This window comes from Suricata suricatta, chromosome 1 (genome assembly GCF_006229205.1).
Source record: "Suricata suricatta isolate VVHF042 chromosome 1, meerkat_22Aug2017_6uvM2_HiC, whole genome shotgun sequence".
NCBI lineage: Eukaryota > Metazoa > Chordata > Mammalia > Carnivora > Herpestidae > Suricata > Suricata suricatta.
Window position 1 is genome coordinate 99,511,786 of NC_043700.1, and position 15,464 is coordinate 99,527,249.

The 15,464-nt window shown below is 34.8% G+C and overlaps 1 protein-coding gene across 1 annotated transcript in view; it reads right to left on the reverse strand.

Moving 5' to 3' along the window:
* Positions 1-15,464, reverse strand: part of NDST3 (N-deacetylase and N-sulfotransferase 3) — a 162,694-nt gene that overhangs the window by 71,039 nt on the left and 76,191 nt on the right. Inside the window, 1 exon segment of the mRNA XM_029941596.1 lies at positions 11,986-12,114. Coding sequence (XP_029797456.1) covers positions 11,986-12,114 — 129 coding nt within the window.

The following is a 15,464-nucleotide window of genomic DNA, read 5'->3' on the forward strand; positions in this document are numbered from 1 at the left end:
ATCCATTTCCTACATAAAAGGTAGCTACTTTTTTGCATGGACCTCAAGCATATTGTAGTATAGAGGTGGAATTTAAGGAAAGGTAGTAAGCAGGCTATGTTGTAGCTTATGGGCAAGTAATAAATTGTATCATTTATCTTGAATGTATCATAGATAAGCTGCTATATAATGATTGCCACTTCAGATAGCTGTGTAATTACGTGGTTAACTAGTTGTTACTTAACCTTCTAATTTCTGTATAAGTCTAATTACATGAAATAGAAGTTGGGATTCTGATTTTTTACTTTGCTTATCCATTTGGAGTGTCATTGTAACTACTGTATTGTAAATGATGGGAAATAATTGCATATGTTAAAAAAATAGTGTTATATTCTAAAAAAATAAAAAATAAAATAAAATAAATAATAAACTCGTCAAATCATCAAGTTGTATACTTGAAACGACTGTAACATTGTGTGTCCCCATTTTCCCCTCCCCAATCCATGGCAGCCACCATTCTGTTTTGTTTCTATAAGTTTAACTACTTTAAATACTTCAAACAAGTAGAATCATGAAGTATTTGTCAATTTTTTACTTATTTCACTTAGCATAGTGTCCTCAAGTTTCATCCATGTTGTAGCATATAACAGGGGTTCCTTTCTTTTTAAGGCTAAGTAATATTCCATTGTACATACATACTGCATTTTCTTTATTCATGCATCTGTCAATGGACATTCAGGTTATTTCTACTTCCTGGCCGTAGTAATGCTCATGAACATATGAGAGCAGATATCTCTTCAAGATCTTGTTTTCACTTCTTTTGCAAAAATACCCAGAGATAGGATTGCTGGATCATATGCTAGTTTTATTTTTAATTTTTGAGGAAATACCACAGTTTTCTACAGTAGTTGCACCATTTTAAATTCTCACCAGTTTGTACAACCACTAGAATGTATGAGAATACCTGTTTTCCCACAGCCTTGTTAACATACTTTATCAATATTTTAAATTTTGGTCAATATGGTGGATAAGAAATGGTATCTTGGGATATTTAAACTTGTACTTTTCTTCCTGTGAATGAAATTGAGCACTTTTTCTTAGATTTAATGACTTTCCAGAGAATCTGTCTGGATGCCATTTTGGGAAAGAATGAAAGTTCAGTAACGCAAATGCTCTTGAGTCAATTCTGTGATTATGTAGTTATGTGCTTTCCAGGCAAGCAGATTTCCCTTCAGATTCAAAGGATAATACATATGTAGGCATGGTAAGTTAGTTCATTGTCATTTATTGAAAATTAACTATGTGTCCCAAATTTTGCAATATATTATGATTATAAAATACAACAAGACATGATGCTTTATAATAAGGAATGCACAAACTTATTGGATGAGAAAGATAACTGAATTTAGTACTGTGGCAAGTTATGTTAGAGTTATGCCTGAGTGCTATGAGAATACAGAGGAGAAACTGGAAAGTTGAGGCAGGTCTTCCATAAAAAGATGATATATGAACTCCGATTTACTAGAGAGAATCACCTTGAACCCAGTAGCATTATTTAAGGCACAAAATAAAATAATAGGTGCTACTTAGGGAACTTTCAATGGGGTGAAAGATGAATATAAGGTTATTAAAAGAATAGACCATAAAAGTGTGTGGGAGCCAGATTTAATTTTTTTTCCAAATGAAGGAATTTTCTGTTTATCCTGAAAGCTATGGGAAACTATCAAAGGACTAAACAAGGAATGACATAATATTCATTTCTTTAACTTAATCCCTATTTTCTTAAATCTCTTAATTTATAGTCCAATGACTTGAGAGTTAATCATATTTCTGTTTTTCTTAACTGCAGGAATCAAAAGGACTTAATTATACTTTCCTGTGGTATTCTTAATCTCATAGGGGCAAGTAATTACATAACACCATAGTTAGTTATGAAGAACATTACTGATAGAAAAATAGGGCTGATATGGAGGATAGCAAATAAATGAAATAAAATATTTTGGCTCTACAAGTTTAAAAATCTTATCAGTTTATAAGTAACATCAACAAGATAAAAGTACATAGTTTATTATTCATAGTTCTTTAAAAGTACATTCAACATTTTTTCTTAGCTGTGTTTTTAAAAACTTTTTACAAAAGCACTTTTATTTTGTCTTAGATTGTTTTTATTATATAAATTTCAGGTGCACAGCTTTATACCTGACATCTGCACACACTACAAAATGATTAGCATCACAAATTTAGTTACTATCCATCACTATAGAGTTGGCCCTTTTTTCCCATTTCACCCACCCCCGAACCTCCTTCTCCTCTGGTAACCACTAATTTGTTCTCTGTATCTATGAATATGTTTTTATTTTATTTTGTTTATTCATTCATTTATTTATTTTAGATTCCACATTTGAGTGAAATCATATGGTATTGTGTGTTTCTATCTGACTTATTTTGTTTAGCATAATACTCTCATGATCCAGCCATGTTGTCACAAATGGCAAGATTTCATTCTTTTTTATGGCCAAGTAGTATTGCATTATATAAAGGTACCACATCTTCTTTATACATGCATCTCTTGCTGGACCCTTAGGTTGTTTCCATATCTTAGCTACTGTAAATAATGCTGCAGTGAACAAAGAGGGGCATATGTTTTTCAAATTAGTTTTCATATACTTCAGATAAATACCCAGAAGTGGAATTGCTGGGTCATATGGTAGTTTTATTCTTTTAAAAGAATCTCCATGCTGTTTTCCATACTGACTACATCAATAATCCCACCAAAAGTGTTTGAGGGTTCCCTTTTCTCTACATCCTTTCTAACACTTGTTATTTCTTGTCCATTTGTTAATAGCCATTCTAAGAGGTATTAGCTGATAGCTCATTGTGGTTTTAATTTGCATTTCCCTAATATTAGTGATGTTGAACATGTTTTCATGCGCCTGTTGGCCATCTGTATGCCTTTTTTGGAGAAATGTCTTAGTCCCTGGGGAGAGTCCCTGCTGTCCTGCCTCTCCAGTGGATGATTTAAGGTTTGTAAATGGGTCTCCTTTATCTATCATCTCTGCGCTTTTCAAATTGGCATTTTGGGCTGGTTTCTGGCTCAAGTGAATCTGCCTACATACAAGCCCTTTAAGAACAGTTTTCCATTCTCCACCGTTTTACAGTTTTCCTGAATGTAATTCCCATTGCTTTTCAAAGCCTGTTGTTTTGGGGGCTTGTCTCTTCTGTGCAGGAACTATGGGTTGGAATGCCTAATGTGGAGCTCTGATCTGTAACTCGTCAGGGAGAAGTTCTGTACTCAGTATTCCTCCTGGTTGTGATTTGCTGTGGCTGGGGTGTGTGTTATTCCCTCAGGAATCCATGTCTCTGCTTCTGTTACTCTCTCGATGCTGCCCTTTTATCCTTTGCTGTGAAGGCTCTGTTCATTCTATTTTTAGGTCCCTTTCAAAAGGAATTATTCTATATGTAGTTTTAGATATGTTGTGTCCATGGGAGATGAGTTCAGGTTCTTGCTAGGCTACCATCTTGAACTCAACTTCTTTGTTTTTTACTCAACTTAGTGATAGATTCCTTTTCGCTAGATAATGGCCAGAAATTTTAAGCCATTCACACATTTTTTTTCAGGTACCAGGTAACCGAGTCACATTAAGATTAATGTGCATCACATTAAGGGCAATTTAACCAAGAATGCAGAAGCAGCATGTTGGTAGAAGCACTGAACTCAGAGTCAAGAAAGCCAGAGTTCTCAACAGAATACTACAGGAATGACTTTGAGCCTAAAATCAGATGATTGAATAGATAAACTTTGTGGTTCTTTCCAGATTTAGTTACCCATTATTCCATTTCAGGCTAGTTCAACATCACTTGTGAAAACCTAACCCCAAAGGGTCAGTTAAAAATCTCCTGGATTTTGAATTTCACTTACTTGCAAGCAGAGAATCTACCAGAATGTAGTGTTATTAAAACCAGTCTTGTTATTATTCCCATTTGGATATACCATGAGTTAAGTGATGCCCCTAAGACATTCATGCATTAAGTCAATAACTTAAAAAAAGATTTGGTGACCTCTTATTTGAGTCAAGAGATTGATCTAGACACAGTGTGAAGCACAGAAATTAAATGCACATAGATTGTTTCTCCAAGAATGCTCCCTTATATAGGAAAAGAGATGTAAACTCAAATAATCATGTGGTGAGGTAGGTATTTGGTGACATATGAGACTTACAGATAGAGAACACAACTGGAACTGAGTAAATATTAATTCTTTCCCTGATGGATCATAAATAATATAACAAATTTTTAACAGCTGAATGTATTCCATTGTGGGGGAACATAATTTGCTTTACCAGTACCCCATATCCCTTTTTGTCATCAATTGAGTTCATCCATTTATGGAATCTTTTTCTTTTAGTAGAAGTCATAAACAAGCAGTACTTTTGAAGCAGAGAAGAAATGTATAGTCTGTAGTAGAAAAAAGAGATACTCAGAAGCATTTTTGTTTTTATATTAAAGCACTAAAGCAAGATCAAGATCAAGATCAATAATTCTAATTATTATGGACCCTAAAACTGCCTTGGACTCAGAAGAACACTTCAAGTCCTGTGGGCCATTACTGATCAACTTTGTGCAGATAATATACCCATTACTTGAGGTAACCTGAGTGAGTCTCTAGACCTTACAACCAGAGGAACTCAACAAAAACAAGTCCCTATAGAAAAGAGACAATTAGATATGTGAAGCAAAGTATATAACAGTACATAATTCAGGCCCAGCCAACCAATGAAATAGGTTTTACTTATGCGTTTGATTTCAGAGCTATCTTACCAGGACCCAGATTTCCTTTTAGATTCATTTCCTTCCTTCCTCCCTCCCTCCCTCCCTCCCTTCCTCCCTTCCTTCCTCCCTTCCCTTCTTTGTTTTTGACAAAGTTGTTGTATCAGGTCATTAGAAAAGTTAGTTTCTTTTCCTCAATATATGTTAAATAAAACAGATACAAGGCATCATGTTTGAGCATGGGAATGGCTTTGGAGATTAAAGACATTCTCTATCACAAGAAGCAGACTAATAGCAAACCCACAATTATAGAGCAGGGTAATAAGTACTTGGAAAGAGTCTGTAGAGGATGCTATGGGTACACAAGCTGAGGCCTCTAAACCAGAGTAGAGGAGGTTTCATGAGGAAGGTGATCTCTAAGCTAAGCTTTAAAGGATTAAACAGGAGTCATCTCTATTTTGTTTTTATTTTAAACTCCACCTCTATTTTAAACTCCCAAGTTAGAGTGCTCTGATCCCTAAGAAAAAACATTTATTCTCATTACTTTTCAAATCCTACTAGAGATTTGAGTTCATTTTCAATTCTGATACCTTAATCATAGGTCCATGATTTCTAGAGCAGTTTTTGGTAACCTTTGGTTACCAAAATTATTTCTCCATTTTCTTCCTTTGCAGTATTTCCCAAATTTGCCTGATCATAAGAATCATCTAAATGAGGCGCCTAGATGGCTCAGTCAGTTAATGTTTAATAAACATTAAAAAAATAATAGTAAAAAAGGAATCACCTAAATGATAAATATTCAGGTCCCCAAAACTCTTCCCTGGAGACTCTGATGCATTAAAGACTGGATTTTCAAAAATCAGGGTCTCAAGTAATATTCATTATTTGGCATGTTCAGGAATCATTTTTCTACTATCCAAAGTTGTTATATCATTTGTTTTTATTTTTTAATGTTTATTTATTTTTGAGAGAGAGAAAGAGAGAGAGCACAAGTGGGGGAAAGGAAAGAGAGAAGGAGACACAAAATCTGAAGCAGGCTCTAGGCTCTGAGTTGTCAGTGCAGAGCCCAACATGGGGTTTGAACCTACAAACTGAGAGATCTTGCCTTGAGCCCAAGTTGGATGCTCAACTGACTGAGCCACCCAGGTGCCCTATCATTTATTTATTTTTTTAATAAAGGGCTTTCTGTTATCATAATATTTTGCAGGATTTGTAAGTAAGAAAAGAAAGAATTACAAAATTTCTCCTTAGGAAAAAAAATTGTTTCCTTTTAGATGAATTTTATAGATAAGCACACATAATCCCTACACTTGAAAATTATAGTTAAATTTTTTTTTCAAGGTGGGTTAATTTCTGTATATATAGCTATCTTGTGTAAATGTTGTTGTTTTACTTTTCATTGTAATCTACTCCTGTGTTACTCCCAGTTTAAGATACTTGTTCTTTTCACATCCATGTTTATGATTTTTCTTTAATGAGAGAAACAATGTAGATTTATCTTGTAGGGATTTGGGTAAGAGAGTATGGAGGGTATAGTGGATGGATGCCACACCAACTTGATAAACAAAGAGACAAAAATATTTAATAAAATATGGGCACAAAGGGATTATCAACTGTTTGGGATGTTTAACAGTTTGATGAAGGAAGTATAATTTTGCTGGGCTTTCAGGGTGTTGCCCCACTTGGATTCCAAGAGTGTGGTAAGAGCATGAATCTCATGGCAATCCACAACTCTTTTGGATTAATAAGTGAAGCAAGGACTGATTTTATCAAGAAGGTTTAAGTGAGGTCAAGTATCCCAATGATACCAACTGTTAATGACTCAATACCTAGAGTCTGTTTATTGAATAAGAGCATAAGCAAAGACTCAGGATGCTTGATAATTAGAAATACGGACACTGGAGCAGGAAGGTGACATCTTTTTTCAGAGCCATAGAAGATAATATGGCTCCTAGAGGAACAAGGTCTAATCCAGAACTATTCCATTTGTTACACTAGTTAAATATTTTCACATCTGTCTAAGATAGGTGGAACCAGAAATTCATGTTTAAATGGACAGTATACTCTTACTAGTTCCTTTTGTGTAAATGTGTATGTCATAGATTTATGGGGTTCTATTTGTTGAGGGCATAGAGTCATGGTCAATGAATATCTTTTCTCATCTCCCTAAGTTTTGGTACTGCATATTATCTTATAGGTATGTAAGGTAAGTAGACTCTTTTCTAAGGGATAAGTGAAGGTACCTGTAGTGCTGTGCATTAGTTAAGAATATTTGTGTCTGGGTATATTACATGTTTGCGTAGAAATTTTGTGCTTGTGTATCTATAGAGAACAGTGATTCTGGGATCATTCCAGTGGCTGTCTCCTCTGGTACATCCATAAAGTAACTCTTATTACCTGCCAGAATCAATCAACAAACACTTCAGGATCTGTTACTCAGCATGGTTGGCTCCAAAACCTGAGTCATTACACTAACAGAGAGCATCCATTTCTTAGGGATAGAAGGAAATTAGCAAAGACCGTGAAATTAATAAGTAAAAATAGAATGTCATTAGTTTAAAATTATAAATTATAAATTATGGAGGAACTAAAATATTAGAATGAATATGCACAATTAGAGGGGGTGTCTCCTGGTAACTGGGTTACATGGGAAGTATTCACTGATTGAAAGAAGGTTTATAAAATATGCAAAATTCTGCCATAGTGAGTACAAGTTCTTATGATCAACATATTCTTTTCCTATAGTAGGATCTGTATAGGAAAGTGAACTATAATCAAGAAGTCGCTGGTTGAGTTTGGAAAAATAAAAAAAGAATGAAAATAATAATTTTTTCTTAAGTTTATTTTGAGAGAGGGAGAGCAAGTCAGTGAGTGAGCAGGGGAGGGGTAGGAGCAGAGAGAGGAGACAGAGAATCCCAAAGAGGAGCTACACTGCCAGCGTGAAGCCTCACATAGGGCTTGACTCCACAACCTGTGAGACTATGAGGTGAGCTGAAATCAAGAGTCTGAGGCTTAACTGACTGAGCCACCGAGGTGCCCCATAAATGAACGGAATTCTTAATTTCTTAATGGTCCTAGGCCCAAACAGCCTGATGGGCTCACCTCTCAACTGCACCTGAACTTCAAAATCCATTAATCAAAATCTCTGTATCTAATCCATATCAGGGGAATCTAGGCCTGTGACATGGGAAATATATCTGGAGATGGCTGAGGTTTTCTCTCTCCTAAATGGTGCTAGTATTTGTCTTTATATTAAATTTACTTGGTACATTTTTCTTTAGCAAGAAAAACATACTTTGGTAATAGTAGAACATTCCAGGCTAGACAGTTATTCTAGTTATCTTTGTTGTGATCTATTCTAGTTTAACTCTGATAGGTACTCTGTTGCAGCTACTTCTCACCCCAATGCTGGTAAAATTTATTGGGCCACCTTGCTATTATGTTGACATATGGGAAGAAAACTTTTAAAATACATTAATTAAAATCCTGCTTATATTTTCATATTCAACTCAAGTATATTTGAATATATTTAAGAGACATAGGTATGTTTCAATATACAAGTGCCTTTTTTGTAGGAAACAGCAAACTCATTCAGCATTCTCAGAAATAAAAGACTGGGGTATTACTTAAGCTTATAATGGCTATCATTCAAATCCACTATAATTAAATTTCATATCTTTCCTGCAGCTAATATCTACTTTGATTCCATCAAGGTTTTCTCATTCTCATTCTGACCTAAAAAAGAGTGCCATCTGCCAAATTAGTAGCATGCCTCACTGCACCTGGACCTCTCTTAATTTTAACACAAGCTTTACCCAAACATGTAATTTTGGAATGGAGATTCATGGGAAACAGGTCACTCCTCCTCACTCTGTTCTGCGAGGCAAACACCACTAACTAATGATAGCAGTTTTCCCTTGGGCGAGACTTGGGCTGAGTTTAGAAGTGGGCTTCTCAACCAGAAATCTCCAGGGAACTATAAATGCTTCCAAAAATTGGAGTTGGCATGCCAGATGAAATTAATTTAGATTCCTTCCCTATCTTGTGGTATCTGACAAGGATCTGTCATTTATTTTGAATTCCAGTATTTATTTGAAAGTAATTGTCTACTGTAAATTTTTTTGAATCAGGGAGCACAAGTTTTATGAGAAAGTTTTTTCTCCCCTTTCTCCCCCATGGATCTTCTCATTAAGGCAAACAAAACTGTCAAATATTATTGATAAAGGCCTGAAAAGTAGCAAGATTTGCTAAACAATTAAAGCATTTGCTCAGCTAATTTAGTTTAAATTAGTATCCAAGATTCATACAAGCTTTACTACAAGATTTTTCTTTAATTAAGAAAATAATTTGGTTTTGAAATAGTGAAAAATATTTCTTATAAATCTATCATACATGAATGATATAATTTTGAATTTCTATCATGTTAAATGAAACATATTTCATCTAGAGAGTTCTGAAATTATAATACTACTAGGAATTTCTTAGGCATCAAAGCAACTATTGGTTAAAAGAATCAAATAGATGATTATCTGTTCATAGTCCTATTGCTCTAAGATGAAAGAAAATGTAAAACATCAGAATTGTATTCTTTATAGATTAAAGGACATTAAAATTATTAGTGAATATGTTCACATATTGAGAATATTTTAACTTAGTCTTCAGTTGATAATTAAGTATTGCGTTAACTCTTTTACCTGTGTATTACTGGCTAAATTGACAAAAAAAAAAAAAAGAGAGAGAGAGAGAAAGAAGAAGAAAGCCATAAGAGAAGATTCTAAAGATATTTTATTTGTAAAAAATAGTTATGTTAGAAAAATCAGATTTTTTCTGATGTATAAATCAGAATTATTTATATTTTGGGAGTATGAAGATTAATAAGCCTCCAAAAGGTGAGATGCCATCCTACCCCAAACGATATTGATGTTTGGCTACACATGCTGATTTTGTGCAAAGATGAGTTATCCTTATTCCTAATCGCATTTTCTAGACTGAGAAATAAATACAGTCATTATATACAAGAAGATAAAAAATACCAGCAATTTTATGTGTAAGATCTGTAAAATTAGGGTCCAGAGTGGGGCCTTTCAAATTTTATTCTCTTTATTTCTACATTCTTCAATTTTTATGCTGATAGATATTTTTCACATTTGGAAGATTATACTTTTTCATCTTGAGTATTGATAATGTTAGGGGCAAACCCATACATCTATCTGATTAATAAACCCAACTTTATTTTTTATGTTAGTGATTTTCAGAAGGGAAATAAAATTCCTTCTTTTCTTTGTATACCTCATTTCAGTTGGTTCATCTTTCTCTACACACTTTATAATACTTCCCTCAAGCAGATATATGTGCACATGATTCATTGTGGAGCTGGCACACGAGTTAAGAAGGGAAGGAGGAAGAGCAGAAGCCAGCTAAACAGGCTGCTCTGCCCAGCATGAGACCCAGCAAGACAAGATCTCACATAAGTGTATCCAAAATGACCATATTTCCTTATCTAATTCCTCTTCCTTTTGCTTGTACCTGTACTTCATTTTAAAAAATGTGTTTTTAAATTATTTATTTTAGTGTCTATTTATTTTTGAGAGGGAGAGAGAGAGAGAATGAATAAGCAGGGGAGGGACAGAGAGAGAGGGAGACACAGAATCTGAAGCAGGCTCCTGGCTCCTAGCTGCCAGTACATGTAGAGCCCAATGCGGGGCTCAAACCCACAAACCCTGAGATCATGACCCGAACCAAAGTTAAGAGGCTTAACCGCCACCTAGGTGCCCCTTTAAAATTTATTTTTAAATAATCTCTCACACAATGTGAGGCTCGAACTTAGAACCCCAAGGTCAAGAGTTGCATACTCTACTGACTCAGCCAGCCAGGTGCCTCGCTTTTACCTTTACTTTAAATAGGAGGGAGAGAAAAGAATAAAAGAGTTAATGGTCACCTAAATGAGAAAACTGCTCCACAGTGGGAATAAAAAAGTTTTATAGGTGAAAAATCTTGTTCTGTGGAAAAATATCTATTCGTGTCTTCTGTCCATTTTTAATTGGATTATTCATTTTTTGGGTGTTGAGTATATATAAAATATATAAAAACATATATGTATATATACTTTCTCTCTCTTTATATATATATATATATATAAGAGAGAGAGAGAAGTGTTGGTGTGGAGAAAGGTGAGGATGTGGAGAAAGGAGAGCCGTCTTGCACTGTTGGTGGGAATGCAAACTAGTACAGCCACTCCACAGTATGGAGTTCCTCAAAAAGTTAAAAATAGAACTGCCCTATGACCCAGCAATTGCACTACTTGGTATTTACCCAAAGGACAAAAATACTAATTCAGAGGGAAACATGCACCCCAGTGTTTATAACAGTATTATCTATAATACTCAAATTATAGAAAAAGCCCAAATATCCATCAACTGATAAATGGATGAGGAAGAGATGCATGCGCGCGCGCACACACACACGCACGCACAGACACACACAGACACACAGACACACACACACACACTGGAATATTACCCAGCCATCAAAAATAATGAAATCTTAACCATTTGCAATGACATGGATGGAGTTAAGAGTATTATGCTAAGTGAAATAAGTCAGTCAGAGAAAGACAAATATCAGATGATTTCACTTCTGTGTGGAATTTAAGAAACAAAGCAAATGAGTAAAGGTAAAAAATAAGAGAGGCAAACCAAGAAAGAGACTTTTTTTTTCTTTTAGGATTAACTTCAAGTGTCTTTTACTCCAAGAAACCGACTTTTAACTAGAGAGAAAAAACTGAAAGTTCCCAGAGGGAAGGTGCGGGGGAGATTGGGTCAAATAGGTGTTGGGGATTCAAGAGTGCACTGGTGATGAGCACTGGCTATTGTTTGGAAGTGCTGATTCAGTATATTGTACACGTGAAACTTATATTATGCTGTATGTTAACTAGCTGGAATTTAAATAAAAATTTAAGAGAAAGATCTTGTTCTCCATAAATGCAAAAATCTCAAAATTCTGAACACTTTCCTGAGGTTCTGGAGCACTTTCCTGGCTTTCTATATGTTCCACATGTCCCTGCTTCTTGTAGAAAGAGTTTGTCCCCATCTCTAGATGTGGTTATATTTAGGGTTTTTTTTCTGTTTTGGAATTAGAACTTCATACTGATTTGTCTGAAACTACCCAAACTGGCCTTTTTGTCAGCCACCTGTCATTTTTCATCTTTTTTTTTTTTTGAGAAAAACTCAGAGTACTTACTGGGTTGAGAACCACAGTGAAGAAAAGTTCACCTCCTTGGATACTCTTGTCCAGCTCTTTAGGACCTCCTGGATATTCCTTGTAGAAAATTGTGTGAGTGAAAAGCCCACAGGTTTGTCTTGGAAGAACCTGAAGGAAGAATAAACAAGTAAGAAAAGAGTTGCTTTCAACCAACTCATTTGTTGAAACGTGGGTTCTTTTTCATGGCAGCTGATGCATAAACTGTGCCATTATACAACTCTTAACTAAGGCCCAGAAAATCCTTCACACTCTGGGAAGGCAAGGATGACATCAGTACAGAAGGAAAACAGAAGAAAGTTGAAGAAATATTTTAAAACTAAGATAGACTTTGAATTATTTTAGCCACTTATCTATTTTAAATCTCCAAGTCAGTACTGCTGCTATGAAGCCTTGTATGTTCCAGCATCTTAAAAAATTAAAAAAAAAAAGTAAAAATGAGACTTTAAAAATATTGGAATTGTCTGTGTTATCCTGTAATGTACTAGGCAAAAATTTTAAGGATAATACTTTCTTCCAAATTCTACACATGCACTAGAAAACGAAGTAAATTAACTTAATGTGATTCTTAAGAAATGATATTTTAAATTAGAACAAATATTTGAGACACAAATCACAGTATCTTCTGTACTCTGAAAGGACTGCTGCAGGCTTTAGAAATTGCTCCAAATTCTAAGTCTGAAGCCTGCCAGTTCCCAAAGTAAAGAAGAGATTATGCTTTTAATTATTAATTTTTATAAACTGTTACAAACAAAATGATAAAAGCTCCCGTAGGAAAAAGCCTTATTTTCATCCTTTGTACATGAAAGCCATTATTTGCTTTAATTATACACATTTGTGATAAGGATTTTTCTCAAATTCTTACAGCTTTCCTTGCAAAATAACAGTGCAATTATGAAAGAAAGTGTGCATTAAATCTGTGCAGGGTGGTACAATCTTTAGCTAAATCCTATATAATGACTTCATAATGACCTGTGTTTGTCACTATATACTTGAGGTAGTAGAAAATTAATGAATATACTTTGGAGAGCTACAAGCTTACAGAATCTTACACAGATGAGTCTTCTGTTTATTGTCCTCACCAAAATGATCTTTACTTTTTTCTGCCTTCTTTCTTGAAGCACATTGTGCTCAGTAAGTGCTTTCAAAATATTATCTTCATAGGACTTTTCATGGTTTGCAACCCTCTACAAATATACTTGTTTTTCTTTAGTTTGTATATTATAATAAATTTCAATCTAGTCCTTGAAAGTTTTCTTAGAGAACATAATTCTCAGCTTGATCCATATATCATACATTGCTATGTAAATTGAACACATTTTGTGTAAATTGAACACATTGAACTATTTATTTTTTTGAAAATTGGTGAAATATCCTTAGAGGCTATTCTATCATGATGAAATAGTTAAAAGAACTCAAAATTATTGTGGAATATTCATTCTGGTGATGTTTATGTTTAAAAATACTACACATTCTCATAATGTTATGCACAAAATCAATAGCAAAAAAGAACTAAGTGCAAAGATACTCTAACTGAATTATATATATTCCCTAACAATTCATGAAAATATCTTTTTCCTGGAAATCAAAACTTTATACAGCATTTATTCATTTTTTAAAACAAATACATATTCTAAATTCTATGTAAGTCTATGTGGGAAAACACAAAGATTTATGCTTTCTACCCTTGAGGATTTAGGGTAAATCAGAATAAGAAGAAATACTCCAAAGGTAAATAACAAAATGACCACATATGATTAAATGCTAGGTTAGTTTTAAATTTTAAAAGTGAATGATTCTGAATCACTCTTAGGATTCAGTTTGAATATCTTGCTTGAGTGACTTTGGAAACATACAGAGCTATATTTGAGATTTACCTGCCTCACTGATTTCTATACAAAATGGAGAGAGAAGCAAAAAGAAATTTGAATTTTGTCTATTCCTCAAGTTATTTGGGTTTGAACACAGGGAAGAGGAAAGGCAAGGCTTTACCCTGCAACTCTGGGAATGATCACACCTGCTGAGAGGATGAAAGCTACCATGAGCCCTAGGATGACCACAAGAGGCTGAAGAGATAATTAGAGTGGGATAGGGTTGTATTCCATTGTCTTGCCTGCTGAGCTCAAAGCTATAGGACTCTGAACATGTTCCTTGAATAGCTCTCTTGTGTTGGAGAAGAAATGAGAGAGTTTTTCAGGTGTTCTGTAAAGGACTGCCCTCTAGAACTGGTTCTGGGAGTGTAGCACTATCAAATTCAAACTTGTGAGACATTGAGGATACCATGGAAACCTTGCTGACAATAATTGGGAGATGGTTAAGAATGTCATAGTCAACAAGAATCTTGACCAATGTGATCTGAAGTCAATATCCCATACCTAAGACTTAAACCTGGAGTTACCAGTAAAGACCGCTGAAGATGCTGCCAGCAGGATTCATGGGGATCTCTACCAATGGGCATCTCCATTAGAAAAAGGAAGTAGATAACCAGGATCTGTAGTCTAATTGCTTAGAGGTCTCTGGTTTTCTCCAGAGAGTCACTTTTAGCAACTAGGGGCTAGGGTAAAGAGTCCCAATTTTACATTAATTTCTCACTGAATGAAGATCAAGTTTGTCCAGCAGACAATGCACTAAGAATGGAAATTCAGAGACTCTGCCTAGGGCACAAACACTTTGAAATGTAGTAGGCTTTTATGTTCTTAGTGGAATCATAAGATTATGGGAATTCAGTGGAGAGTAAGCCTGAGTTAGATGCTCAGCTGTTATTCACCAGGGTGCTTTACTTTAAATTATATAGGCTATGGACTTGATATTGAGGAATAAAAGGAAAAAGAATAGGTATAGTGTGTCAGAAAGTCTTTCAAGGTAGAAAAAATGACAAAGATGTAGACACAGAAATACTGTTTTAGAACTTTTTGGCTGGAGTGAGTCTGTATTAGCCACAAGAAAATAGAAGATGAAAAGGTAGATTTAGTCTAAATTGTTTTCAAGTACTTGAAGAGCAAGTTAAGGGGTATGGAGACAATTGGAAGTATCAAGGTTAGGAAGGCCAAAATGAAGGCAGCATTTTAAAAAGAATGACAACTGTAAGGTTAGGTTGTGCATTTGGGAGCTTTCTCGCTTCTTGAGATAGGCCTGGCTTGCAATAGACTTTCCTCTTAGAACTGCCTTTGTTGCCTCCCTAAGGGTTTGAACTGTCAGGTTTTCATTTGCTTCCATGTATCTTTTTTTTATTCCTTCTCTAATTTCCCAGTTAACTCAAGCATTCTTTAGTAGGGTATTCTTTAACCTCCATGTATTTGGGAGCTTTTCAAGTTTTTCTTGTGATTGATTTCAGGTTTCATTGTGTTGTGATCTGAAAATATTCACGGTATGATCTCAGTCTTTTTGCACCTGTTGAGGACTGATTTGATCCAATATGTGATCTATTCTGGAGAATGTACCATGTGTACTTGAGAAGAATG